General features: G+C 45.4%; 1 protein-coding gene across 2 annotated transcripts in view; it reads right to left on the minus strand.

Moving 5' to 3' along the window:
• PDE6H (phosphodiesterase 6H) overlaps positions 1 to 26,796 on the minus strand; it is a 74,674-nt gene that overhangs the window by 2,287 nt on the left and 45,591 nt on the right. For both annotated transcript variants that reach the window (XM_085601008.1, XM_085601009.1), the window contains exons 2-3: positions 12,316 to 12,502; positions 11,026 to 11,066 (exon numbers count right to left, since the gene is read on the minus strand). In XM_085601008.1, the coding sequence (XP_085457134.1) occupies positions 11,026 to 11,066; positions 12,316 to 12,461 (187 nt within the window). In that variant the 5' untranslated portion in view covers positions 12,462 to 12,502. The remainder of the gene's footprint in view (positions 1 to 11,025; positions 11,067 to 12,315; positions 12,503 to 26,796) is intronic.

The raw sequence follows: 26,796 nt of genomic DNA on the forward strand, positions 1-26,796 counted from the left end.
CACCTCACACAAATAGCACTTATCTTACCATCTTAAAATCACTGTATTTCCTAGAAACATTGGTCTTCAGAGCGCTACAATGACAAACATCAGCACCCAACACTCTCCCATTGACATTGCCTCCATAACTAGCTCCACTCGACACAACCACATGACTATTCCCATTCGCACCACTACATGTACTACATTCTCCCTCAATGGAATGTCAATACCCAAAAGCATGTTACTATTGCTCACTTCATACTCATCTGTGGCAACGACTTCTCATCTGAATGGGTAAATGTGTCCACATTTCACACATTGCACCCTTTTACTCTGAAGGCTGTCTTAAAAACCTGCACTACCTTTTGAGGCCTTGACCACGAAGACATCCCCTTACCCCAATCACAAGGCTCCCTGACATGGAACAGGTGTCTGACACAAACACATACCTTGGATAATTTGCCTTTGGTTTGATCCCTCTAATGCCACATTCTACCCTTGTACCTCACCATCCTGTAACCAAGGACCACATGTTCCAGGGTGCCTCCAGTTCAATGTCTGCTCCTTAACCACCAGGGATACATCTTTGAACCACAATATCTAAAATTGCGTACAACCAGTTACAGGGTGTCTGATGGTTTGACAAGACAACAAAAACATTTGGAGACCTTTCCAACTCACACCATTAGTATGTGTTAACTGAGTCATATCTTTGATGACCTTATTGAACTTCACCACCTGCCAATTGGTTCCTAGATGGAACACAACAATTCTCTTATAAATAATGTTCAATTGCTCAAAAAAACTCCTTCATTAGCAAACAAATAAATTAAGGACCATTGTCAAATAAGGTGCTCTCAGCAAATCTTCTACCACAAAAATATTGACCAGAAACGCAATAACAATGTCTGCTGTAATTCTATCCGCCATCGTAATCTCCGGCCACTGCATAAAATAATTCACAAGACCAAACGCCTCTTTCGGTGATAAAATCACAAATGGCATAATTATGTCCACCCTAGTTGCCCTGGAGACCACCTGCCACTTCTGTAGGTTTAGACTCAACCATACATGCCTTGTCTAACTTGTCGGTATTCCTACAATAGTGAAGTCCCTAATCCAACTACCAATACAAGCATCCCTTGCTTGCCACCAGTATTCTTCCCTAATGCGAATCTTCATGGCCGAGAAGCTCATATGTCCTTTGTGAGTAAGTTTATTTTTAATTGGGTTGAGTAGTGGTCCATCACTGCTAATACTGGCATAATCCTTGTTAGGACCAATAAAGGTTTCAGTAATTTAAACCTGAGCTCCATCCCTGGGAGCTGTCACAAAGCAAACCGGCGTACCGGGAAAATGTGTAAAGCATTTAGATGTACCAAAACAGTTAAAAGATCAAAAACACAACACATTACAAATCCCACTCGAATTTGTAAAACTTGAGAATATTCTAATAAATAAAATTACACCAAACAGCAAAAATCCAGAAAGGGGAACTGACTTTATAAATTTTAAAAGTTTTAAATAAAACTAGAACTAAAAAGCTAATAGTGCCAAGTGCGGTCATCTGGTTGCATTTGGCTGGTCCCTAGGCATGAGTTAAATCCAGACGTGATGGAGTGCAGGTCATTTATGCGGACCTGTTTCGACCCATTTGGAAGTTTTATCTGCTAGCTTAGTCACTGAAATTGAAGTAAAAAATACTCAGTGGGGCAATTGCCGGTGAAACCATTGACAGGAAAGCTCAGCGCGGAAGACATTCAAAATCCGTGCCCAAAGAATCCCTCCCCAGCTCGACACTTTTGGAGCCTTCATCCGATGCGGACTTCTACCTTTGGACTTAGTCATTTTTTTGGATCTCAGATTGTTCCAGCAGGGCAAGTCTGCGAGTTGTGACTAAACAGTGATCCATGGGGCTGAATACCTTCTCTGTGATGTCCTACTGAAATGGATTTGGTCCAGCGTCAGGGCACCTTCGTCAGACTGACTTGGCAGGTTTGTCCCAGTGTTCTGTTAGTTCTCCAGACAAAAAGTCTTGAAAAAGTTTCAAAGTCCCATTTTTTAGGTAGGGGTAGGCAGGTGAAGTACACTTTGACACCAGCCAAGGTATCCAGGCCCTCAGGAACAGGACTTGGGGGTCAGGGCTCACTCCACAGAAGTCATAAGCAGGATCCAGGGCGGGGAGCCGGGCTCCTTCAGGAAATGGGCTTCTTGCAGTTTTTGTGTCTCTGTAACTAAACAGGAGGCCAGCCAGCTAACCCTCAAAGTCCACTTCTCATTCCTGGGTACAAATGGGAGCAGGGAGCAGCCCTTAGGCTTCTCCTCACATGTCAAAACAGGAGGTGCAGTTCATCTTCTGTCATCCACAAATCCAATAGTGTTCTAAAGAGGGTGCAGGGGTAACACATTTATGCCTTGTACTAACCTGTGGGGGGATGATATTTGTCCTCTCTCTAATCAATAGGATAACGTTCCCACCCACTTGTGCTGCAGTTTCTGTATACCCTGTCACAAACAATCTCACAGTGCCAATCTCTACCTAAAACCAAGGTGGCAGAACCTTTCCTCCCTTGTGCAGAGCTCTTGTGCCCACTTTCGAGATGTGGCTAGGGAAATGAGCAAACTCTCCCCTCTGGTCACTCTAAACCGGTTATGGGGCAGCTCCTATGCACCTGAGATTGGTGCCTGGCTGGCTAGAAGGACAATAGAGGGCAGGCCTAGGTATGAGCTACATGTGCCTGTGACAGGGGAGGTGCCTTTGAAAATAATTAGGTTCCAGTGCTCTGCCCAGATGGTCATCCTGTCAAAGCAACAGGACACATCATCACACCGAAGCCCTATGTCTCATCTCTGGGCTCTATTCATCTCTTGGGTGACAGTTGGAAACTCAGGCAAATAGGAGCTAGAGGTTTTAGGGAGGCTAAAGGTAACTTTTAAAAATACCTTCTGTAAAAATAAATTACAAATCTGACCTTACTAATTAATTTCATTTGTAATAAACAAAATACAAAAAAGTAACTTTTTATTTGGTTCCTAGCTGGAGATAACATTGTTAACTAAAAAAAAGTGTCACTCTGCTTTTCTATGGAACAGCTAACCTTGCTACAGTGAAAAAAGCTTTTAGGCCATTGTCAAAAAAGCTTTTAGGACATGTTTAACATTAAACTTTTAGACGTCCTTTTACATATCATGCACCCAGCCTTATGAGCATTTAAGTCTTACATAAGGGTGACATTGATATTTAGAAAGAGCATTTAGGCCTGTAAAAAGGATTTATTTTTTACAGGCCAAATTTGCAGTTTAAACCTTCACAGCCAGGTTACTGGTGGCAGGCCATAAGTCATGTTTTGCATGGTCACTTTAGTGGCGGCTCAATATTTCCTGCACTCCACTGATGACATTTAACTTACAAGCCCTGGGTGCACTTTGTACCATATACTAGGGACCTATAGTTAAGTTAAATGTGCCAATTAGGAGTATAGCCAATTTCAACATGCTTTAGGGGGTCACAGCCCATGCACTTGGCCATGGTTAGCACAGAGTCAAAATAACCAGCAGCATCATTCCCAAAAAATATGGGAGATCTTGAGAGGCATCTTCACACAACCTTCATGAAACCATTTGGAAATCTTCTTCCTCAACCCTAGTGGAGGAATAACTTTGTTCCCTAATGTCAAAGCCCCTTCCTCAATGTAAATTCTTCCTGTAGCTTCTAAAATAATTTAAAATTGCCAACAAGATTCATCTTTTCTGACCAGCCTTTCTAGACATACTCTACTTCAGACACCATATCATTCACACTCATACATAATACACTATTCTACACACACCCATCCTTCACATCCATAAATGTGTGAACATAAGCTCATAAATAATTTTGTCCTCTTCAAGGGGTTCTCCAATGTTATTCTGGACATGAAATCAGCATGCACATTACGGTAACTGGGAGCATATTCTTCTACGAAACGGAACGCCCAAAGCTTTGCAGCTGACCAAGCTAACCTAGTGTCTCTGTTCGTTACCCAACAGGTGCCTCTATGTTGACTGGTGTTTGTTCCATACTGATAATGAACGTTGTTCCCCAAATGAACATTCTGTAATCCTCAAAAGCTCACGAGCATACTAACAACTCCTTCTCTACAATAGAATAGTTACGTTCTCTTTGCCTCAGGGTCCTAGAACAGTATGATACAGTCCATTCATGTTTCCCATCTATTTTTTAACACTTCACCCATTCATACAATACGGACATCCACACCAATAGCTCCTTCTTTTCATTCTATTTTTGGCTTCTAACATAGAGCAGAGTGGCGTGGTGATGCAGCCAAGATGGAGTACGTGTTCTGAAAGCGCTCCAGCTGCCTCTTCTGTATCCTGAATCTGGCCTATTTACACCCCCTTTCAAGAACACCCGTTCTGATACGCCTTCTCCCTTACCCGGTGAGCTGACGACATGGTAACGGCTGCATCCAAGCCACACCGGAGCCTCACAAGATGGCAGCGGTCCATGCGGGCAGATATGCTGCCTTTCGTTGGTGCGACACCTCGGCCACGACTGCATTGTTGCCTGCCACCCCAATTCCAGATCCTGTCACTGTTGAGGTGCAGCTGCCTGCCTGATTGCCACCAGGGCTTGCGACTTTAGAGAACTGCACTCAAGCCGAGTGGTTCCGCTGCCTAGGAGATGTCATTGAGGGGGCGGCTTTAGCCTGTGGGGCCTTCTGCCATACAGCAGTGGTGCAATGTGGGCCATAATTGGCCTGTTCTTCCTGTCGGAGGCGGTGGCCCCTGAAGGCAAGATCCAGATCTGACGGCCTCCTTCCCATCGATGGGGCCGTGTTGCCAGGGCCAATCCATGAGTGCAGGTAGGACTGCTACACCTTGCCGATCCCTTGCTGCCCTTGTGGAACCCTCCTGAGACCCCACGAGTGAGTTTGGGGATGCTATTCACAGCCTGCCTGCAACCCACAGTTTGATGGTGATCTTGGAACTAGTTGAAGGGACAGGCTACCTGTGCCAAAGTCTGCCAATTACTGGCCCCTGGGGATCATGACTGCCGGTTCCTAATGCAATGCTTGGGGCCCCTGAACTGTCTCCCTGAACTTGTGGTTGTGCCCTAATAAACCGTATTCTGCCTGTCTGTGCCTAGGCTGGATACCACTGTCCTCCTCCGTGACTATATGGTGCTGGACCCTATCGCACAGGAATACTGCGACCAAGCAGTACTTCATTTCCTCACTGAGTGCTTTGGCCCCTCACAGGCCTCAATGGCAGAAATGCTTCACTCATCTCTGTGATCACCCTCCCCAGCTGCTTGTGTTGCCCCGGTGGTGGGGCAATCAGGCTGGGTGTGCTCCATTTTTGGCCCACCGGCACTGATTCAGCTGTGCACGTCCAATGTTCCTGCCTGCCTGCGTATTTCAATTCTTTCAGGACTCTCTGCTGCCTGTGAGGAGTACAGATGGGGAAGGACAAGCCCAAAATAGACAGGTTTGCCACTTCGGCCCCTGATCTCTAGATAAAAATCATCCGGAAGGGATCCCTCACAAACCAGCATAGTTTTCCCTGATGTGCAGTATATTCTTCAAGTCATCCAGACTTCCAAAGACATGCTTGAGTCCAAAATATGGGGAGTGAAGATGGATGTGGCACTTATATGGCTCGCTACATTGCAGCGGTCTTATCATAGGATGGAGGCTAAGGGTTGCATCTCCACCCTCGAGGATGACTCTTCAGACACAAAAACCAAAGTATACGCCCTGCAAATCACGGTCTGAGTCGTTGGAGCCCGTGCATAAGACACCAAAAACAGATTCCGTCAAAATAACCTCCATTGGTGGGCTTCGCCGAGGGTGTCATAACTCCCGGCACAACGGACTTCATTGAGAATTGTCTCAAATCCAGGATCCCAGAGACTGCCATCTCCCTGTGGTTTGTGGTGGATGAAGCCCACCATTCACTAACAAAGAACCCACCCCGCCAGACCCCTCTTGCCCATTGATTGTATGGATACTCAACTACTGCAACTATAACATGGTTCTGTGCGATGCAAATACCCAGACAAACCTCACCTATCAATCCACACTCAATGATATTCCCCGATTATACAAGAGCAACCAAATGTGCAATGCAAATATTTGACGAGGTAAAGAAAAATCCCAGAGCCACGTCCATCCCCTACGTGCTGCTTTTCCTCTCCAGACTGTGAGTGATGCATGCCTCTTGTACTAATTTTTTCGCAACCCTGGAGGCGGCGTGGAAATAGGCCACAGAACAAAGATCCGGTGGTAGTCATGACTCTTCAGGAGGTGCTAGACAGATAGCTTCACTATGTTCTCAACCTGTTGTGGCTCCTTCCAGTCTCGTCTATGTTAGAAATCGAGGGGTAGGAGGTGAGGCCATGCTCGATCCCCTGCATCTTCAGACTCCAAACATTCTTGGTCGCAAACCCATCCGGGGTTATAGTGTGTCTAGCCGGCTCCCCCATGATTCCCTCACTTAACGCGATGCACCAGTGTCTGATGATTCAACTTCCCAAGCAGTCCCACTGTGACTTCTCAACTTCTTTGTACTACCAAAAATTTGCCCTGGACTCAGTGTGTCCGCTCATACTGACATCCTTTACATGTATCCTTCCTGATGGAAGAAGCCCTCTTTAACTTCCTTTGGTCTATATATAGTTTATAAACTGTTGGAGAATGTTTTTGGGCTTCTGGTTGGAATTGTGAGGAGGGGGGTGTTGGGGCTCCAGTTGTAGGATGAAATTGAACAATTTTCTATGTTTTCACCTTTTGTTGTTTTTGGGCATTTTCCTTTTGATAGGTGCTTTAGGCTCCTAGCAGCTGTCCCTTCTCCGTGAATGCCCTGTTGCTCTTCCTCCAAAGCACGCACATTTCATACCCCAGCCGACTAAATGATTGACGATAGGGTCCTCTCCTGGAATGTCAATGATTTGCAAGACCACTTGACAGCGGTCCTTAAATCCCTACACCATCATCGCCCCACTCTAGTCCTATTGTAAGGGACCCATGGTCTAGGGATGAAATGCCCTTTTCTGGGCAGATTCAGTTACAACTGTGTAATTCACTCTGGCTTTACCAAGGGATTCATAGTCACAGCGATCCTTCAACACAAACACTTCCCCCTTGTGGCCACCCAGATTCATCATGACCCTTTAGGAAGCTATGTGGGCTGGAGGGGAAGCACTATATTATTTTCAGTGTGTATGTCCCCCCACAGTTGCACACACACCTTCCGTGACCTGACTCGGGTGGTGTCAGATTTGCCTGATGATTCACTGATTCTTGAGGGGAGACTTTAACGCGGTGGTCGATCCACTCCTAGATATATCCGGCCTGCAATATCGAAAACGATAAACCTGATCCGGCGCCCTAAACGAATGGCTGACTTCGCTATGCCTCTCCGATTGTTGGAGGACAAGGCACCCACATGAGAGGGCTTATTCTCACTTGTCAGCCTCCACTATATTGATGTCCCGCATGGATTACATCTTTTTACAAGAGTCAGACATCCATACCAAGACTGGAATGTTGATGCTCCCTTGGGGCATCTCCGATCACTATCCAGAAGTCCTCAGCTTGGGCTCCCTCCTCTTATTAGATGGTTTTTGGTAGATGAGGGACTGATCGAATACCTAGAAAGTGAACTTACCTCCTATTTTGACACAAATACAGGGTCTCTACAAAGCACTGGCACGCTCTTGTCGGCCAGCAAGCCCACGATTCAGGGACTGGTGAGGGGGTATCTCAAAAACGGGAAAGAGATAGGCAGCATGATATTACAGATTTGGAGACCTGTATACTCGACAATAAACCGAAGTTGACCTGTGGACCCATGGAGATGCTGACCCGACAACTTGACATAGACAGATCCGTGTTACAGCTACTCCAATGCAAAGCCTGCAGTTGTTGGAGAGCTCCCATCCACGGGTCTATAAACATAGCAACAAAACCAGGGCGCTCCTGTATAATTTAATAACCCATGATATTGCCTCCCGGTTTCTCCCTTAGATTGCGAATGACTCTGGATCTGTGGTCAATATGGCCCATACAATCACGGTAGCCTTTGCAACTTACTACAAACGGTGATATGCTCACCATCCACGGCCTCCCAAGGACACAATGCAGGAATTTAGAGGAATTGATTTCTGAAGACAAAATAAAGCCGCCATTGGGGACCTGAGTTCTGGAGGACTCCCGGCCTGGACGGCTTTCCTTTTGAGTACTATTCTAAATTTGAGCACACACTGACCTCTTATCTCTTGCAGTTGTATGTGGAGGCTGTCGAAAAGGGCTAATTTCCCCGAGATCTGGACATTGCTACTATTGTTGTGATTCCTAAAATCAACCCGCCCTCACTAATACGGTTCTTATCACCCTATTTCCTTAATTAATGCAGACACTAAAATATACACGAAGATCCTGGCAACTAGACTTCATCCAGTCCTCACCTCCCTAATTCACCCTGACCAGTTTGACTTCATGCCGAATCTCAGCACACGGCACTGCATCCGGCACCTACACTGTGCCCTAGATCATAGGGAGAAACTGCCAGGTGATCTAGCGTTATTCCTTGTGGACTTCGAAAAAGCCTTCAACACGATCGACTGGGCTTTTTTGGAGACAGTGCTGCATCAAATGGGCTTTGGACCTCGCTTCCCTGTAATGGTGTCTGTGTTACTAAAGCCCAATAGCTCAGGTCCAAGTTAACAGTACATTATCCGATGCGCTCCCAATTGAACTTGACAAGGGTGTCCTCTCTCCCCATTGCTCTTTCCATGGCCATAGAGCCCCTGGCATGACTAATCCACTGTGATGCACAACTTGAGGGCTTGCTGTAGAGGTCCCAGCTGAGAACAGAATCACGTTGTGTGCAGATGATGTTCAGCTCTACCTTGAAAATCCAGCTATCTCGTGCCCACACCCTGGAGCTCCTCTCACTTTTCAAGGGTGCATCAGGCCTCTGCCTTAAAAAGGACAAAAACTCTTCTTGTTCCCCTGCAGGGCAATGAGACATTGGTCATTTATAGGGGAATCATTCCTATTCGCCAGCTCAGCTTCAAATATCTGGGGCTGCATACCACGACTGTGCTGAAACTCACTTGCACCCTTAATCTGACACCCCTCTTGCAAGACACTCAGGCTAGTTTGACCATGTGGTGCCACCTTCCGTTAAACCTCCTCAGTAGAGTAGAATGCATAAAAATGATGCTGTTACCCTGTTTCTTTTATATAGTGCAAAATTTCTGGATTCATATTCCAAACGCGTGGTTCAAAGACGTGTCGTCGCTGTTTCATTCCTTCCTCTAGCGTGGATGTCCTCCTCATGTAGCCCAGGGCACATGTTGTTGACTGGTGTATGAGGGTGGGATCGAGGCAGTGGATATCCGTCTTCATTATTGGGCCTCCCAGCTCTAGTTATTAACGACTGGTTGTTGGGTGGTTTAAGCGATCCAGCTCATCAGTTGGAACTCAATGAAATAGGGGTCAATCACTGTTCTCCCTTTCCACCACCCAGTTTCACCGCTACCTCCAAATAAGGTATGCCCTTGCCCCTTACAATGCAGAGCTACATGATATCCCAGACTTCAACCCTCTTGAGGCCTGCTTGCTACTTGGGAGACTGGGCAAAGGTGGGATTTCCCAATGATATAATTCCTTGGTGGGTAATGCATCCGGGGTCGTTAGACCGATTGTATCAGAAATGGGAGGGATGGGTCAGTGAACTGGACAAGGTGGAGTGGTGGGAGGCTGGTATGGCTCCCAGAGAGTTGGCAATATCTTCTCAACTCAGGCTAATTCAATTCCATTATGTCCATCACACTTATCTGACCCTCCAAAAGACTAGGCCAGGTGCGAATTCTTACTGATGCCTGCTGCACTTGATGTCATTCCCATCAGCTGACTTCTTCCACTTGAGATGGCTCTGCCCACGACTTGTTCCATACTGGCTCTCTGTGGGCTCCACCCTTTCAGAAGTCTTGTGCTTTCCACTGCAATTATCACCCAAAGTAGCATTGTTTGGGATAATTAATTTGCGAGTGCCCCCGGGACCTGGCCCACCTGGGGGCTTTTTCAAAACAAAGCGCGGGAGCCCGCGGTTCGTTTTTTAAAAATAATTTTAGCGGTATACGCGGCCCCAACGCGATTTACCCCAAAATTATTTTTTTTTAAATGCATTTTTTGGCCCTGGGGGTCCTTGTGGGACCCCCTGAGCAGGACTCACCATACTGGCCCACTGGGGAAGCACCTGGTGCCCGCAAACAGCCAGTCCGGCCCTGCGCTTACCTCAGGAATGGAGAAGTCAGTGCTGCACGCGCACGTTATAGTGATGACAGAGCAAAAGTGTTGACAAAGCGTTTGAAGTTTGTGGGAAAAAAGTAGAGCCACTACTTTTTATTTTTTACAGAGTTTTATATAGCGCGAACTTGCCCCAAAGGTATTGGGTATCAGAGTGCTTTACATAGCACCAGTTGCGTTACATGAGGACACATTCATTTTTTTGTTAGGCACGGGGAGATTAAGTGATTTGCCCAGAATCACAGGATGTTCAGCGTTATTGCCGAGACTCGAATCCGGTTCCCCAGATTCGAGGTCGACCGCACTAGCCGTTAGGCCAAATCATCTCCCCACTTTAAAACTGTTCACTGCTTTTGATATGCTACTAAAAGTAACTAAAGAAGCGTGTTGTGAGTAATCAAAAAGTGGCAACCATTCAATATTGGGTGAGGTGTGGTTTCTTTGTGCCTTGTGATCTACCTCATATACACCATGCCAATACAGTGCATCTCATGAGCAGAGGTTTTGAGAGAAGACAGTTCAGATTGTAGACTAAGTGTCAGGTCTGCCATTTTGAATGGATTAAAAATAACAGATACACAGTAGCGAAAAGGCAAGAACAAACTCTTCCCCGGCCACACTAACCCCAACACCCTCCCGCCTACCACTCGTAATCGTACTTCCCAAAGACACATTACACTCTACCAAAGATATTTCCCTGGGGTAAGTATTGCAAAGGCCGTACCTGTTCCGAGTCCCTCCATTCCAGGGATGTCATCTCCGAACCTAGAGAACAGAAAATAGTCCTGTTACTGTGAAGGGGATTCTACCCTGAGATTAGTAAAACATTAGCAATGCCCAAGCAGTAAAAAATGAATATATATAATTGACAGAAACCTAATGTCAGCACTCCATCAAAAGAAACCCACAATGTGTGATCGAAAGAACTGTAGAAAGAACAAGCAACACAAAGAGAATCCCACAATGTGTGATTGAAATACCCATAGAAAGAAAGAAATAACCCGGTCAAAAATCCCACAATGTGTGATCTGAAGAAGCTGAGAAAAGAAGCCGGCAATGCCACAAGAAACCCCCTTAATCTACAATCAAAATGGCCTTAGGACAGTACAAGCAGCCTAAATTGAGTAGCCTAGAATCTATAATATGGAAAACCCTTAGGTGGATACCAGCCACCCGATAACAAACCGTCTTTGTTTAAAGAGTCATTTGGAGATAGAAGCAATATGGGCAAATACTCAGACTATGACTAAAATAAATTATGGTGATACCAGAAAATTTGAATCCCATAATCTGAAATCGAAAAAGCTTTGAAAGATACCAGCCACCCTACAAAAATATACCAGAATATAGATTAGGGAAATCAATCACTTATGACTTATGACTTCGACTGATACACAGCAAAATACTAGCAGCTCATGAATAATATACTAGAATTTGTCAATTTAAAAGATACTAGCCACCCAAGGAGAACATATTACAATTTATGTTTGAGAGAAGCTTAGCGAGATACCTCAAACCCATGACCAATCTGCAATCTTTGACTCAGAAAGCAGTAGATATCAGCAATCCAGCAACAATATTTGAGATTCTATGATCAGGAAAACCTTGGATAGATACAAGGAACTCAATGCTCTAGGACAAGACAGTGTGTGGGATGAAACATGCAAGTCAAGAACTTTACTATATGATTGGAAGAACTCATAATCCATGATGGCAATCCAGTTATTAGGAATTGGAAGAAACATGGAATGATAGCCTCAACATAAAAATCGCCTTTACTGCCATTTTGAGGCACTTTGTTGTCCAAAAACGAAAGTTCCCACACTACACTATGACAATTTCATGGTAGACACACTCAAGACTAATTTCGCCTTATACCTCATAACCGTCAACCACGACCCAGACATAAAACAAGAGACAGCCTTGCCCAACTCAACCCTTTAATTTTGCTAATTTTGGGTGGGGAACCTAACTCACTCCAGAGGGGAAGTAATGTTTTGAAATATTCTCTTACCCCTTGACCCCTTTCTTGGGGGGCTTGCTCTTGAATTGTCGTGTCTGCCGTTGCTTGAACTTAGGTGGCCCCTTGCGAGGAGTGGTGGGTCCTCCAGAGATGGATGCGGGGGCCAGGGCGCTGTTGGCCGGAGAGTTGGTGCTCATCGCGGGGTTGTGTGGAGTGTCTGTTTCTTAGATAGCTCGGTCTAGAAGATAAAAGGGTGAGATGTCACACTTTTAACCTACGAGCATGATGAAATGTGGTTAATGAGGGTCATGTGGCAAGAAACTAGTAGGAGGAGATGGATAGGTGGATACAAGAAACCAGCTATTCAACCACATAAAGCAGCCTCTCAAATGTTTGGAAGTCATTACACCTACATGGAGAGTAATTCTTGTCGAAAAAAAATAGACTTACAATCCTAAAAAAACGTTTCTCAGATTCACCCCCTGAAAGTCCCACAGATCTCAGGAAATTAGGTTTGGTGGCAGGTTTGAGTTGTCAACTCTCCAGGTGTCAAACCAGCTAAAGAAGGATTCACCTATGGTCTGAAAATATGGTTAAGTATCCCAGAGAGTCCGAAACTCTCACATACGGTCCTAAAAAGGTTCATCATAAAGTCAGGCATTCTGACCCAGTCCAAGCAGGACTCGGTCAACTCTCTGAAGTCAATACAACTAGAGGAGGATTCATCAACAGTCACAAAAGAGGCTTTGAATTCCGAGAGGGTCTGAAACTCTAAAATAATCAGGTCCAGTCCCCAGAGGGTCCCTTGATTCTTAGGAAATACTGTACAGCCTCAGGAGTCCTTCAGCTCTCAAGCAATGAAGTTCAACTACAGGAGCTCCCCAAGTCTCACACAGTCAGAGCCAATCCCAGGAGAGCCCAAACCCAATTTCCAGCAAAGCAGGCTCGATTTTGGGAGAGCCCAAGAATTCTTAGCAAATTCCGTCCTTTCCTTAGCAAAGCCAATAACTCTCAGTCAATCAGGTTCTACCCAGGAGACTCCCTTGGTCTACAAGCACCTCACCAAGTTGGAAAAGGGAAGCCCTTTTTAAGGCAGGTGCAAAGTGGACAACTGCCCAGGACACCACCCCACCCCACCCCACCCCCTTCCAGCAGGGGGCATCTTCCAGGGCTCTCCCTTGTAGAGTGAGAATGAAAAACTGTGATTCCTTTTTTACTGCTGGGCAAGCCTGCCTGCCCACCCTTAACCCTTATGCTCTCTTTCATAAGTCTCTCTACCTCACCTCTCAATACACCGCCTCTACCCCACCTCCCTCTACCTCTTATGACCTCACCTCATTTGTTCGCTCGGTGGTCCTACCTATAAGTCTCTATCTGATCACCCTATCACTTCACCACATCTCTCTCTTTACCTCATAACTCTATGCACCAATCTGCTCTGTTTCCTTCCCATCTCTCTGTATCTCTCATCCATCCACCGCCTCTCCCAACCTGTCATCTGCTTAGCCTTTTATTTCAATTCAATATTATTTTTTTTTACCTAATCTCTCTATCTCTCTTCTCTTTATCTCTGATCCGTTTACCTCACCTCTCCCACTAATTTATAAAATTGTTCCTACCTCTCTGGCAGGACAACTACCTATTTTCTCTCTCATTCCCTTCTATCATTCGCTCTCTCAACTCTCTCTCTCTACACCTTCTTCTTCATTTCAGTTTCCCCTTAGTGCCTCACCTCTCTCCCTACCTCTACCTATGTCACTCTTTCTTTACATCTCTGTATATCTCCTCTTTGTCTCTGCTTCTGTCTAACCCACAACTCTAACACTATGTATCAACCGCACCTTTCTTTTCTCTACCTCACGGCTGTCTCTACTTCACCTCGTCCCTCTCTACATCTCATCTCTGTTGACTTTTCACACGTGTCCCCCTTTCTCTTTGCCTATGTTTTTACCTAAACTGTCTTTATTTACCTATTTCCATTTTGCCCCTCTCTATACCCACAACATTCTCTACTTTGCATCTATGTATACTTCTTTCACCAACTCACCTCCCTATCGGTCTATCTCTACCTCTTTCGGCTTTACCACCTTCAAAGCACCGTTCATCAGTGCTTAATTTGAGCCGGTGGTTTCCAGTGCTCAGCACCGGCACTAAATTCGTTTCCAGTGCTCTGCACAGCACTTAATTGTCAGTACTGACAGTCTGTCACATGGTGGTGTTGCTCATCTAATTTAGAGATGAGCAGAACAAGGTTGTTTATGAATACAATATACATAAAAAATTACTAATACCTGCCTCCCGAGCCATTCCTTTAGCTTTGGAGAGCTGGAATAATCGGAACTGTCACATTTGCAGGAGAGAGAGATGGTTAGGAGTTGTTTTGGCAGCGATGATGGGTGATGTGTGGTGCAAGCTGTAGTGGCCTCCTGGTCAGGGCCCTGGCACTTATTATTTTACAAATTAAGCACTGCCTTACATGATACCATTACTCGATCTGTATCCCACCCCACTCTTCATTTCCCTCTCCCTGTCTCAAGCTAAATCTACCTCACTCTAAAAATATTTCTATTTTTTCACTTCTGTGTATTTACATACCCATTGCTCTTCCTACCTCTCTGTATCTTTCATTCTGCCTACCTGATCTTTAAATTACATATTTCCTTACCTCGTCTATCTATTTGCCTCATCTCTGTCGCTCAGTATTTTTCCTCCACTTGACCTCTCGCACTATAACATTCTCTTAACCTCTCTGTCCTTCTCCTGTATTCTGCCCATCCCATTTCTCAGAATTCATTGTCAATCCATAGTATTATACAATAATAAAAATAGGAGTGGAGGAAGAGAGCAGGGGAAGAAAACTAAGAGGAAAATTATCAGAATTCACTGAAATGGACAGTGAAAAATCCAGGAGCATGGCTTTGACATGGGTAATGAATTAAAAAGATGGCACAAGAAAAAATTATTTCCTTCAACCACTTATAACAGTTAATAATTGATAAAAAAAATGCGGTCTCTCGGCAACAGTTCTGTAGATATTCCATTGGATGGCAGTGTTGGATAAGAAAAGGCTGAAAAGTGTTACAAGGTAGGTATTGGCAACACATGAAGTAGTGCAGGCTTGCTTAATGTAGCCAGTGGCGTATAAAACGTGACGGGGCCCACGTGCAAGATATGCTGAAGTGGCCCCTCACACTCACATCAATAGGGGTCGAGGGGGTCCCTCCTGTATGGCTCCCTCCCCCCCCCCCCACGAAGCGGCGGAACCCCCTTTGTTAGGGTCCTGAATGCACACCTTCAACGCATAACATGCAATAAACTATCACCCAAAAAATTGTAAAAAATCCGCACCGTAACATAAATATTCGACACCACAAACATATCCAAGCAAGAAATCAACATATAACTAGTGAAATAGTTTTACAAACAAAGCGGTGAGCTCCGTAATCACAAATGTAGTGCTGTAGAAAGTTGAATAAAGGGCTCTCGAACTAATGTATGTACGACAAGAAAAAGGTAAGTGCACACCTGTCAAGAACCAGAGCAACAGCACCACAATCAACCACTAGCCTAAAGAGATACAATCAACTCGGGTAAAATATCTACAAGAACAGTTCTACCTTCAAGACCATTATTATACCAAATTCAGGCTGCGGTGTCAGATTCAGTTATTGCGGAAACAGCCCTTGCTGCAGGAGTTGTGCCCGGGAGAGTAGGACTGTCAGACCAAGCACTCCTTTACAAAATGGTATGTCACAACGCGGTTTATACAATGCACTGTACTTTTACAGCGCGTTGTTCTACCACGTTATACTTTAACATGCAAAATTGGTAGTAAGTACATACTTGTGGGTGTTTTTTGCTAAATGTTTTATTGGGGATCACATATAAAATATATATATATATATATATATATATATATTATACAATCACTTCACTTTGATAGCTTTATTTCGGTCAATGACCATAAAAGCACAGATAAAATATATACATTTACATAAAATACATAAATAATTCAATATTTATAGATAAAAAGTTATTAAACAACAGTTATCAAAGTAGCAGGAATGAACAATTAAATTCCATTGTGTTAAAAATAGATAGTTGATTAGGTTATCAAGGCAGACCTTCTTCTCCACATACCATATAAAAAACGGGAAACAGAGAACACGATTGGGGGGGAAGTGTCATAGCGTAAAATCCTACAGGCTTGTGCACAGTGCTTTATTCCCAGATTTCGGCACAATGGCACTAGCCAGGCTCTGCGTATTTCATTATAAGCGGTGCAGAAAAATAAAACGTGGACAAGGTCTTCTTTGGTTTTATTACAGACAGGGCAAACCCCCGCATCTCTTCCCGTCCACTTGGACGTCAGTTCCCCAATCGGGAGGCAACCATACCTTAGTTGGATGTATAATTTCTTTGCTCTGGGCGGCTGAATCAAATCTAGGAACTCCTCCCTGCTAGGGGTCAGTTTTACTTGCAGGAATTCCATAGTCAGCCTGCCCATAGATGACAGGCGGTATAGTTGGTCCAGATTGTGCTGTCTAACTAGGGCTATCAACTCCGTTCTTTTTACCGCCATACAACCTTCTTCTGGAGTCTCCCATAATTGAGGGAGACCAATCTGGTATGATGTGGCCTTTATATGGGATAGCCAATGTATGTTTCTACTCTTCAGCTGATCCCAAATTGCTAGAAACTCAGCTCTGTAATCTCCTAGCTCTGGTGCTGTCCACAACCTTCTCCAATACAGGAGGGGTCTGCTCGCCAGGAGTTCAGAGATAGGCTCTAGATCTAAATCCAACCTCAGGGGTATCAACGGGGTACTCTGTGGTAGCCCTATCAAATTTCTAATAAATGTATGTTCGACCTTGGACAGGGCCAGTACACGGGTATAGCCCCAGAGTTCTGCACCGTACATTGCAGCAGGTCTAGCTTGGGCTTTATATATTTCAAGACCAGGGGAGACTGGCTTAAATAGCGTGTTCCTTTGGAATTTATGTATACCCCCCGCTATCTGTGTAAGCCTCAGGGCAGATTTGACCACCTGCGGGCCCCAACCAAAATCTTCAGTCAGGGTAACACCCAGGTAGACAAAGGTACTAACCCTTTCTAATGGTATGCCATTTAGGACTGGGCAGGGGCGAGTGCGCTTCGGGGGGCCAAAGATCATGAACTTTGTCTTTTCTAGATTGATCTCAAGCCCCCGTGATGCGCAAAATATTACAAAGCCATCCAATACCCTCTGGATGCCTGTAGAGGTTCGAGACAACAGTAGGGTGTCGTCTGCGAACATTAATGCAGGCACCCGTCCAGATGCCAACCGAGGAACATCGCCATTCTCAACCTTATCTAACTCACTCACCAGACCATTGATGTAGAGGCTAAAGAGAGTGGGTGCCAGGGCGCAGCCCTGGCGTACTCCTCTGGTGACTGGAAAACGTTCTGAAAGCTCTCCATTTTTCCCACAGCGTACCTGGGCGTAGTTCTCTTTGTGGAAATGCTTCAAAACATCTAGTAGGTAAGGCGGGAGGTTTAGATCTTTCAGGACCTTCCATAGACTTTCTCTGGGCACAAGGTCAAAAGCAGCCCGTAAGTCTACGAAGACCAGGTAGAGGCTACCCCCTCCCAGAATTACGGTCTTCCAAAACAGGACCTGTAATCTAAAGAGCTGGTCCAAGGTCGAGATCCCTGCTCTAAACCCTGCCTGGTAGGTACTTAATAACTTGTTCTCCTCTGTCCACCCGAGTATTCTATCTAGTATGATCCGGCCCATAAGTTTCTGTGTAGTATCCAAGAGACTTATAGGCCTATAATTCGAGGGAACTAGAGGGCAACCTTTTTTATAAATAGGAACAATTTCAGCCCCTGCCCAGGTGTCTGGTAAACTAGCTCCCGCCAGAACTGCATTGAATAATACAACTAGATAAGGTCCCCAGATTTTAGGTTGTGAACAAAAGAGATCACCTGGCACTTTATCAAGCCCTGGGGCTTTATTGGAGGGCTGCCTGGCAATAGCGGATTCTACTTCCTTAATTGAGATTTCCTCAACGCTTTCAGAAGTCATCTGGTTCCTAGTTCTTAGGTGGTCAGAGTGGTTTCCACGATCTGGCCGCTCCTGTGGACAATGCTCGTGTGTAGGATCTAGGTCCGGTAAAATACAAAGTTGGTCACTTGATTGCATTATCAGAGCCCTGTTCAGTGGCTCCAAGGTGACCGAGGGTGAGGAATACAATGTGGCAAAGTGAATTTCCCATACTGAGGGAGCAATATTAGGCAGGAAAGATTCCCCCCTGCCTCCTACAGAGGAGTTTACTAGGTCCCAAAAGAGTTTGGCATCCCTTGTCACTAAGGCATCCCTCAACGCTTCCCACCTCTCTTCTTCCCATTCCATCCTACTCCTAGACAGTTCCTTCTTATACTCTTGTCTAGCAACTCGTATGTTGGGTTTATTTTTTATTTTGATTGCTGCGAGGAGGTTCTTTTTTTGTTCCCTACACCTAGTATTAAACCAGGGAAAAGCTTTGGGGACATACTTATTTGCTCCAGCTATCGGGTAAAAGACATCCCCCAATTCCGTCACTAACTGTTTGTGGGTTTCCACTACTTGCATAGGTCCTATTTCGGTAGCCATCCGAGTTATCAAGGGTATCGCAGTTTGATAAATTTTCGCAAGTTGTGAAAGTGACGTTGCCAGCCGAGGCCATTTCACCCTTCTGCGATTGTTGGATAATACAAGGGGAGGAATTATACAATCCAATTCAAACGGTACTGAAAAGGCGCTGACACCGTGGGAAATCCATCAAGAAAATGTTTTATTCACACCAAAGCCAAACGCGTTTCGACGGACTTGCCGCCTTGGTCACTGAACACAGGTAGGACATAATCACTGCGTTTAAATACGTTTAAATACACCCTTAGCTTGTTAACCTATGGCGGTTATTCATAAACATAGAAAGAGTCACTATTATGTAACGAGTATTTTTTGGAAAAACAAGTGTTTGTACAAAGAAATAATGATTTCATTAATGTTTACATTTCCATCGTTAAACATAAAACATGAACATTGCAAACGTACTTAAATGTTATTAGATTGACTCGCTAACAAAGCAATTAAACCCCAGTGGGTAGTGGCTGCTTGTGACTCCAATATGAGGGTTCAGAGCGCCTAAAGGAAAAACAAGCTAATATTAATCTTGACTAAACCAAAAGTCTAAACCTGTGCTTAAGAAGAGTGAGCAAAAAACACAAAAAGAAGTCTTTAAAATAAATGAATGAACAGACAGTGCAGTGTTACTTCAATGCTACATGTACTGTGTTGCATTTCTTTTGCTTTATTATTGCAGATGCACACTAAGGGCCTCATCCGCGTTAAGTCCATTCGGAATTTTGCTATTGAGTAACAAGATGTATCTTGATTCGAGTTTGCGCAGAGATAGTAATCTGTTCCCTCCTCGAATGTTTTTGGGGACACTATCTATCACAAAATATGTAAATGTATATACAAATACTAAAAGCACTTTGATGAGAATTTCCGTGTGTGCTCTCATACTTGGCGTTTGGAAGTAATCGCTGTTGTGTGTGTGTGTGTATATATATATATATATATATATATATATATATATATATATATATATACACACACACACACACACACAACAGCGATTACTTCCAAACGCCAAGTATGAGAGCACACACGGAAATTCTCATCAAAGTGCTTTTAGTGTGCAGGCCCCCTGCACTGACAGACGCGTTTCGGCTTTACGGCTTCCTCTATGTATATATACACACATATACGCACATATTCTATTGGAGTCCGTGCCCATCTGTCAAAGATGTGTATATATATATATATATATATATATATATATATATATATATATATATTTATTTATTTACCTACTGGCAGTCCCCAGTAGGTAGTTATAGTTAGGACCTAGTTTCCATAGGAAAAGCGTTTTTTGTTTTCCCAATACCTTTGGCGTCGTTTGACGAATCTTTGCGAAATTTTCAAAACTAGTGGGGCGCTCCGGTCAGCTCCTGTCTTGAAAGTTTCAGGGTGATTTTTCAAGCAGGGGCCGAGAAAAGAGAGGGGTCCCAAAACGCGTTTTCCCCATGTTATTTTCCATAGGAAACTTTAGACAAAGCTACAGCCCGAACTGCTGAACGGAATTACACAAAATTTGGCAAAAAGGTAGGTCTTGGTTTAGAAAATGACCTTTTTTTTAAATGGCGTAAATCCGTTCAATAGTTTCTGAGAAATTAGAAAAATAAAAATTTTGATATCTGGGTTAGCGGTGAGTTCGCGAACCCTCCAGAGCACAAGCTTCACTGTGATTGGCTGCCAACACTCCAAACCAGAAAGTGTTGGCAGCCATCTTGTGACTCTGTAGAACCGAGTCACAAGAAAACAGTGAAACACAGTGAAAAAACAAGAAAAGGGGGCAGGGTAAAAACACCCTGACCCCCTAGGCCTGCTCAGGGGGTCCCACAAGGACCCCCAGGGCCAAAAAATTCATTTTTTAAAAATAATTTTGGGTGAAATCGCGTTGGGGCCGCGTATCCCGCTGAAATTGTTTTTAAAAAACGAACCGCGGGCTCCCGCGCTTCGTTTTGAAAAAGCCCCCAGGTGGGCCAGGTCCCGGGGGCACTCGCAATTTAATTAGCGGGGGCCCACGTGGGCCCCCGCAGTCCGGGGACCACCACCTCCCCGGGGCTTATTATATTGTATGCAGGGGTCACTGCCCCGGGGACCACCTCTTCCCGGGGCTTATCACATTGTATGGGGGGGGCACTGCACAAAATGCGTCAGGGGTCCCAATCCCCCCCATGCTGCCCCGGGGACCGCCACCTCCCCGGGGCTTTCAGAATAAACTGCGGGGGGCACGTGGCCCCCTGCACCCATGGGGACCGCCACCTCCCCGGGCTCTGTTTAAAATTTTAAAAGATATGTGGGGGCACGAGCCCCCCCACAAACCCCGAGGACCACCATCTCCTGGGACACTTTGTATTTAAATTACAGGGTCCGTTACCGACCCCCGTGACTACCACCAAAAGGGATGTGGCCTCGGAACACTTCTCTGCAACTCAGCTCTGTGGCGCTTACCGGAGTTACCTGGTGGGCTTGTTGGCCCCCAGCGACCCTCTGGATTCAAGGGGACTTAATCCCTCAACTTTCAACGCACCAGAGGGCACGTTTGCACAGTGGTGTAGGGGGGGCGGGACCTGATATGACAAGTGTGCAAACATACCCCCTGGCACGTTGTAAATTGGGGGATTAAATCCCCTTGAATCCTGAGGGTCCCTGGTGGCCAACTAGCCCTCCGGGGACATCTAGCAAGCACAACAGAGCTGCGTTGCAGAGAGGTGGTCTGAGGCCACGCCCCTTTTTACACCACTCTGCAAACACGTTTCTGGTGCACTGCTGGTGGGGTGATGAGGTCCACTTGTGTCCTGAGGACCTCAGGACACAAGTGGACTTCATCCTCAGAACTTGAATATATATATATAAATATATATATAACACACTGGCGGTTGCCAGTATGTAATTATAGTTAGGACCTAGTTTACATAGGAAAAGCGTTTTTTGATTTGCCAAAAATTACCGGCGCTCATGGCAGATTCTGTCCTGAAAATGTTGGAGTGATCCATCAAGTGGGGGCCGAGGAAAAAAGTGTGGTCTCAAAACGCTTTTTCTCCATGTTAATTTCCATGAGAAACTGCTGACGCAGCTACAGCCCAAACTGCTGAACGCAATTATACCAAATTTGGCAGAAAGGTAGCTGTTGGTCCAGAGTGTACTCTTTTTGTTAAATGATGTAAATCCTTTCAGTAGTTCCTGAGAACTTTGAAGGTTTCTAAGATAAACAACTGTGTCTGCGGTAGGGTCCGTGAACCCTCCTGATCTTGTACCTGCGATCTGATTGGCTGCCAACACTTCAAACCAGAAAGTGTTGGCAGCCATCTTGTGACTCGGTGGAAGAAAGGTTAAAAAACAAGAAAAGGGGGCAGGGTGGAAACACTCAGACCCCCTAGGCCTGTTAAGGGGGTCCCACAGGGACACCTGGAGCCCCAAAAAAACATTTTTATTTAAAACATTTGGCGGGGAGTCACGGTGGGTCCACGAATCCCGCTGACATTTTTTTTAAAAACAAAGCGCGGTCTCCCGCACTTCATTTAATTAGGCCCCAGGGGGCAATTTGAACTAATGCGGGGGCCCCGTGAGCCCCCGCAGCCCCGGGGACCGCCACCTCCCCTGGGCCAATTGCATAATTAAATGCATGGGGGCTCCAGTCCCCCCACGCTGCCTTGGTGACCGCCACCTCCCCGGGGCAAATATATTAAAATGCAGGGGGGCCACATGCCCCCCCCCGCTGCCCCGGGGACCACCACCTCACCGAGGCTAGATTACAACATGCATGGTTGGACTCCAGCCCCTTCCGGGGCTAATGTATTGAAATGTGGGCCACCTCCCCGGGCCACAAATTAAGTAAAGACGGGGTCCGTTGTGGCCCCCTGGCCACAAGGACCACCACCTTCCCAGGGCTACAGAGTAGATGGAAGGAGGTACGGGCCCCCCTCCAGGAGCACTCCATGACCCTGGGGACCGCCACCCCCCAGGGGTGCCCACCTCCGAGACATTGCTTTTTTCTATGGCTTGGCGGGAGCACTGCTCCCGCCTAGTCATAGCAAACACTGCTTCACTTCAAGGCAGCAAGAGCATTAAAAAATGCTCTCGCTTCCATGAAGCGGAGCAGAATTGTTTTTGGGCAGAGGGAGCTGCATGTTAGCTGTGGGGGCCTTGGGGCTCCCCCCACAGTCTCCAACAACCTGGCCATGCCCTGGGGGATGGGGTCCCTGGGGCAATATCAGCCAGGGTAGGGGGGCTGTGCAGGCCCCCCTACCCATTTTTTTTTAAAGAAAAGGTTAAGGCCTGGCCCTGGGTAATGGGGTCCCCAGGGTCGAAATTGGCCTCAGGACAGGAGGGTGGCCGCTTGCCCCCCCTCCTTTAAAAGAAAATTAAATTAAAAAAAGAAATGGCCAGGCCCAGGGGATGGGGTGTCCGGGGTGGGGGGGTCACACGTGTTTCGGGTAAGTGACTGGATGCCAGAACATCCACACTGAAAATCTCACGACTAACCCGCGCCGAGTCCTCATCCCCTCCACACCCCTCACCTCTGCTGCCTCTTCCCAGTGTTCAGTCTGGGGGCTCACCAATTCAGCATTTGTCATGCCACCTCCAATTTCTTTGCTGTTCCTTTGGTAGCCCAAAAAGTCTGGTGGTGCATGTATAAGCATCACCGCAATGCCCTAGTAAATATCCATACACAAATTGCTTCCCATTCAAAGAAGAGGGCACGCAAACATAATCCACGGAATCCCGCCATGTCTTCATTCAGTTTGGCCTCCCTCGACCCAGTAATTAAAATTGGAGATGTGTTTGGGCAGATCAAGTGTCTTTGTCAATTCTAAAGCCGCCATGTTCGTGCTTCCTTTAAATACTAAAAACATTGGACATAGAGAAAGCACTTCCCATATTTGCCGTCCATCCCTCTGAGACTTTAAAAATATTTCACAAGCTGCTGATATATGTAGCAGGCATCAATAAAAACTGCCAGCCTAACTATATAGATTAAACATGTAAGTATTGTTCTTTTCTTTGGCATGCTCGGTTAAAATTTCAATATCATCACATTTCAGCTTTACTCTATTAGCTCAGGGACTCGAATATAAGTAGTTGCAACACATAAGTTCGTTTTCTATGTTCGTGTATTTCTGAGTGGGGTTATGGGTAAGTGGCTGGAAGACAGAACAGCCATGCTGAAAATCCCATGACTTCCCCACACCGAGTCCTCATCCCTTCCACACCCCTCACCTCTGTTGCCTCTTCCCGGTGTGCCGTCTGGGGGCTCACTAATTCAGCACTTGCCATGCCACACCCACTGGATTCAAGGTAGCCTGACTGATGAGGGGTGATACCCCGAAATCGGTACTAGGATGCTAGTTGCCCGGTTCAGATAGGACCTGGCCTGGCAGTGAGGGCTAGACTGTTCCCATGCGGAGCAGGGTCAAGACTGATTTGCCTATGGCTGGGTCCAAGCTGGGGTGGCATGGTGAGAAAAAATATTATGGATTTAAACCTGATCTGTGACTAGTGGTGAATGTTTGATAATGTTCAGTATTCCATCCATAACATATGAATATTGATTATTTACTCCTCCCTTACTCATCTCTCAAACCTTAAAACCTCATACTACTTCCTTTACCTCTCTCCTCTCTCTATTCCTTAACCCTAAGAACCCCTTATCAACCCTTTACCATTGTTTAGTAAGCAAAGGTTTACTCCATATGTACCTTGACAATTTATGTATCCTCAAAAAACGTAGATGTGGAGTAAATCTATACATGCGCTCTGTCCCTCCTTCAGTCAGATATGAAACCCTTAGCACACAACAAAAATAACATCACAGTGTTCATTTAGTTTGGAAATTCAATCAACAATAAATTCAGAAAAGATTTTCTGATGCGAGACTTGATATTTTTCTTCTAGGTCCTTCTTTAATAGCAAGAGCTGTGATTCAGAGGAAAAGCCAATGCCAAATGCCAACACGTGTCTCGTCGCCTTCACAATTTACATGCAACTTTTTCAAGGCTACATAAAAAATAATAAGGAATCACAGTCATGACTGTGATTCCTTATTATCCTTATTGTGATTCCAAACTAAATGAACACTGTGATGTTATTTTTGTTGTGTGCTAAGGGTTTCATATCTATTCGTGCACTGTAGTTTTACCACAGTCGGGTTGGAGGAGTTTGATGGTTCTCCTCTCCCCTTTTAGCACCACACCAAACACTTATACCCAATAGATATTTTAGTGAATATTTCTAGGAGCGCCTCCCCTATTGGAAAATACCACTACCTTTGCTATTGACCCTCCTTCAGTCAATTTGAAATTCTTCCCTCTACCTCCTGTTGAAGCTTCTATACCCCACCCCATGTGTCCTCTGAAATAACCTACTTCAATGGGTCTTTACTGGCAGTCATAAGCAATGAAGTGTGTGAGTGATCCTGGAGCACTTTAAAAAATATGCTTACAAGATTATATAAAAATCTTTTGGAATAAGATAGTTTAGAAGCCAAACACATTTGTAGCCTATCTGAAATACACTAGCCTCTCTTGGCTGGCTGCCTTCTACTTTATCAACCTAACTAAGGGCCCGTTTACGAGTCTGGTTGCCTACAGACTGCCAGACTCATGTGTGCGCGGCGGTAGAGGTCTCCCAAAGCCCTATTACAATTCGGGCGGGCGAACAGCCATAACCCCACTGCAGCCACCAGGGAAATGCTGTTCCCTGGATGTGTTGCGGCAGTCAGGAGGCCGCAATATGCTTTGCGGAACTTCCGCAGTCCTGCCAAGCATATTACGAGCCTCCTCTCCACCGACAGTGTCATGGAGGTTCCTCCTTCATGAACACCGTTGCGGAGAGGAAACAAAGGGGGCTCTGCAGGGGGGCAGAACATGTGCCCCACTGTGTGCATGCGCCCCAGTTCCTGCACGGCATGGACTGAAAAGTCCATGCCGTACAGGAAATGTTTTGGGTGCTCCCATTACAGTGCCCATTTTCTGAGGCACCGCCATGGAAATGCCAAAAACCAGCATGTTAGACAGAAGGAAACTCCTAATCTGGCGGGTGGTGTGGCCGCGGTGTTGGTGGTGTGGCGGCAGAGCAGACCTGGTGTCGCACCCCCAAAGTCATAATCAGGCCCTAAGTGTCTTCACTGACCTTCCTTCCCTTCTCCTGTAACCCTAATATCTCTTGGCAGAACGATTTTCTGTTTTACCTAGCCTAACATCACTTTTGTTTTGTTTTGTTCCCATGTTTCCTAACCTATGTAAGACCTCTCAAGTATCAGCGGTGCGCTATACAATAGCTAGTGTGAAATTTTAGTAGCTTCCTTTGTGGAAGCCTGTGTGAAATGACTCTATTTTCCTTTGTACAAATTAGTAGAAATTCCCTAAAAATTAAACAAAATTCCAATTCGACATTTTGTGCTATTTGTTAGCAAGAAGTGTGCTCTTGCAGATGCATTATGCTTTAAAAAAAATAGTGCAAAATTGAGCCTGACGTGAACAAATACTAATCACATTCTGTTTGTTTAAGTTGTTCCCGTGCTCCCGCAATATGCTTTTTTTTTACCAAAATGACATCTCAATTATGTAATATGGCAGGATAGCAGACATTTTTCATAGAGCGAAATGCCTGAAACGACATAACATTATGCCGTCGTAATTGAAATTTTACCAGGGCATACTATATAAATATCTAGGGCTGGGTGAATCTTTTTTCTTTTGTCTGCGAAATGCTGACGCGAATCACACATCGATTCGAAGTGATCTGCATTGACCCACCGGGGCAAAGAACAGGGTGATCTGCATATGCCGATTTCAGGGTGGTCAATGCACCACTGTGAAATTTCCTGCCCATGTGATTCGTGGGTAGTTAGTGGATGGGACATTCTGCAGCAAATT

This window comes from Triturus cristatus, chromosome 4_2 (assembly GCF_964204655.1).
Source record: "Triturus cristatus chromosome 4_2, aTriCri1.1, whole genome shotgun sequence".
Lineage (NCBI taxonomy): Eukaryota > Metazoa > Chordata > Amphibia > Caudata > Salamandridae > Triturus > Triturus cristatus.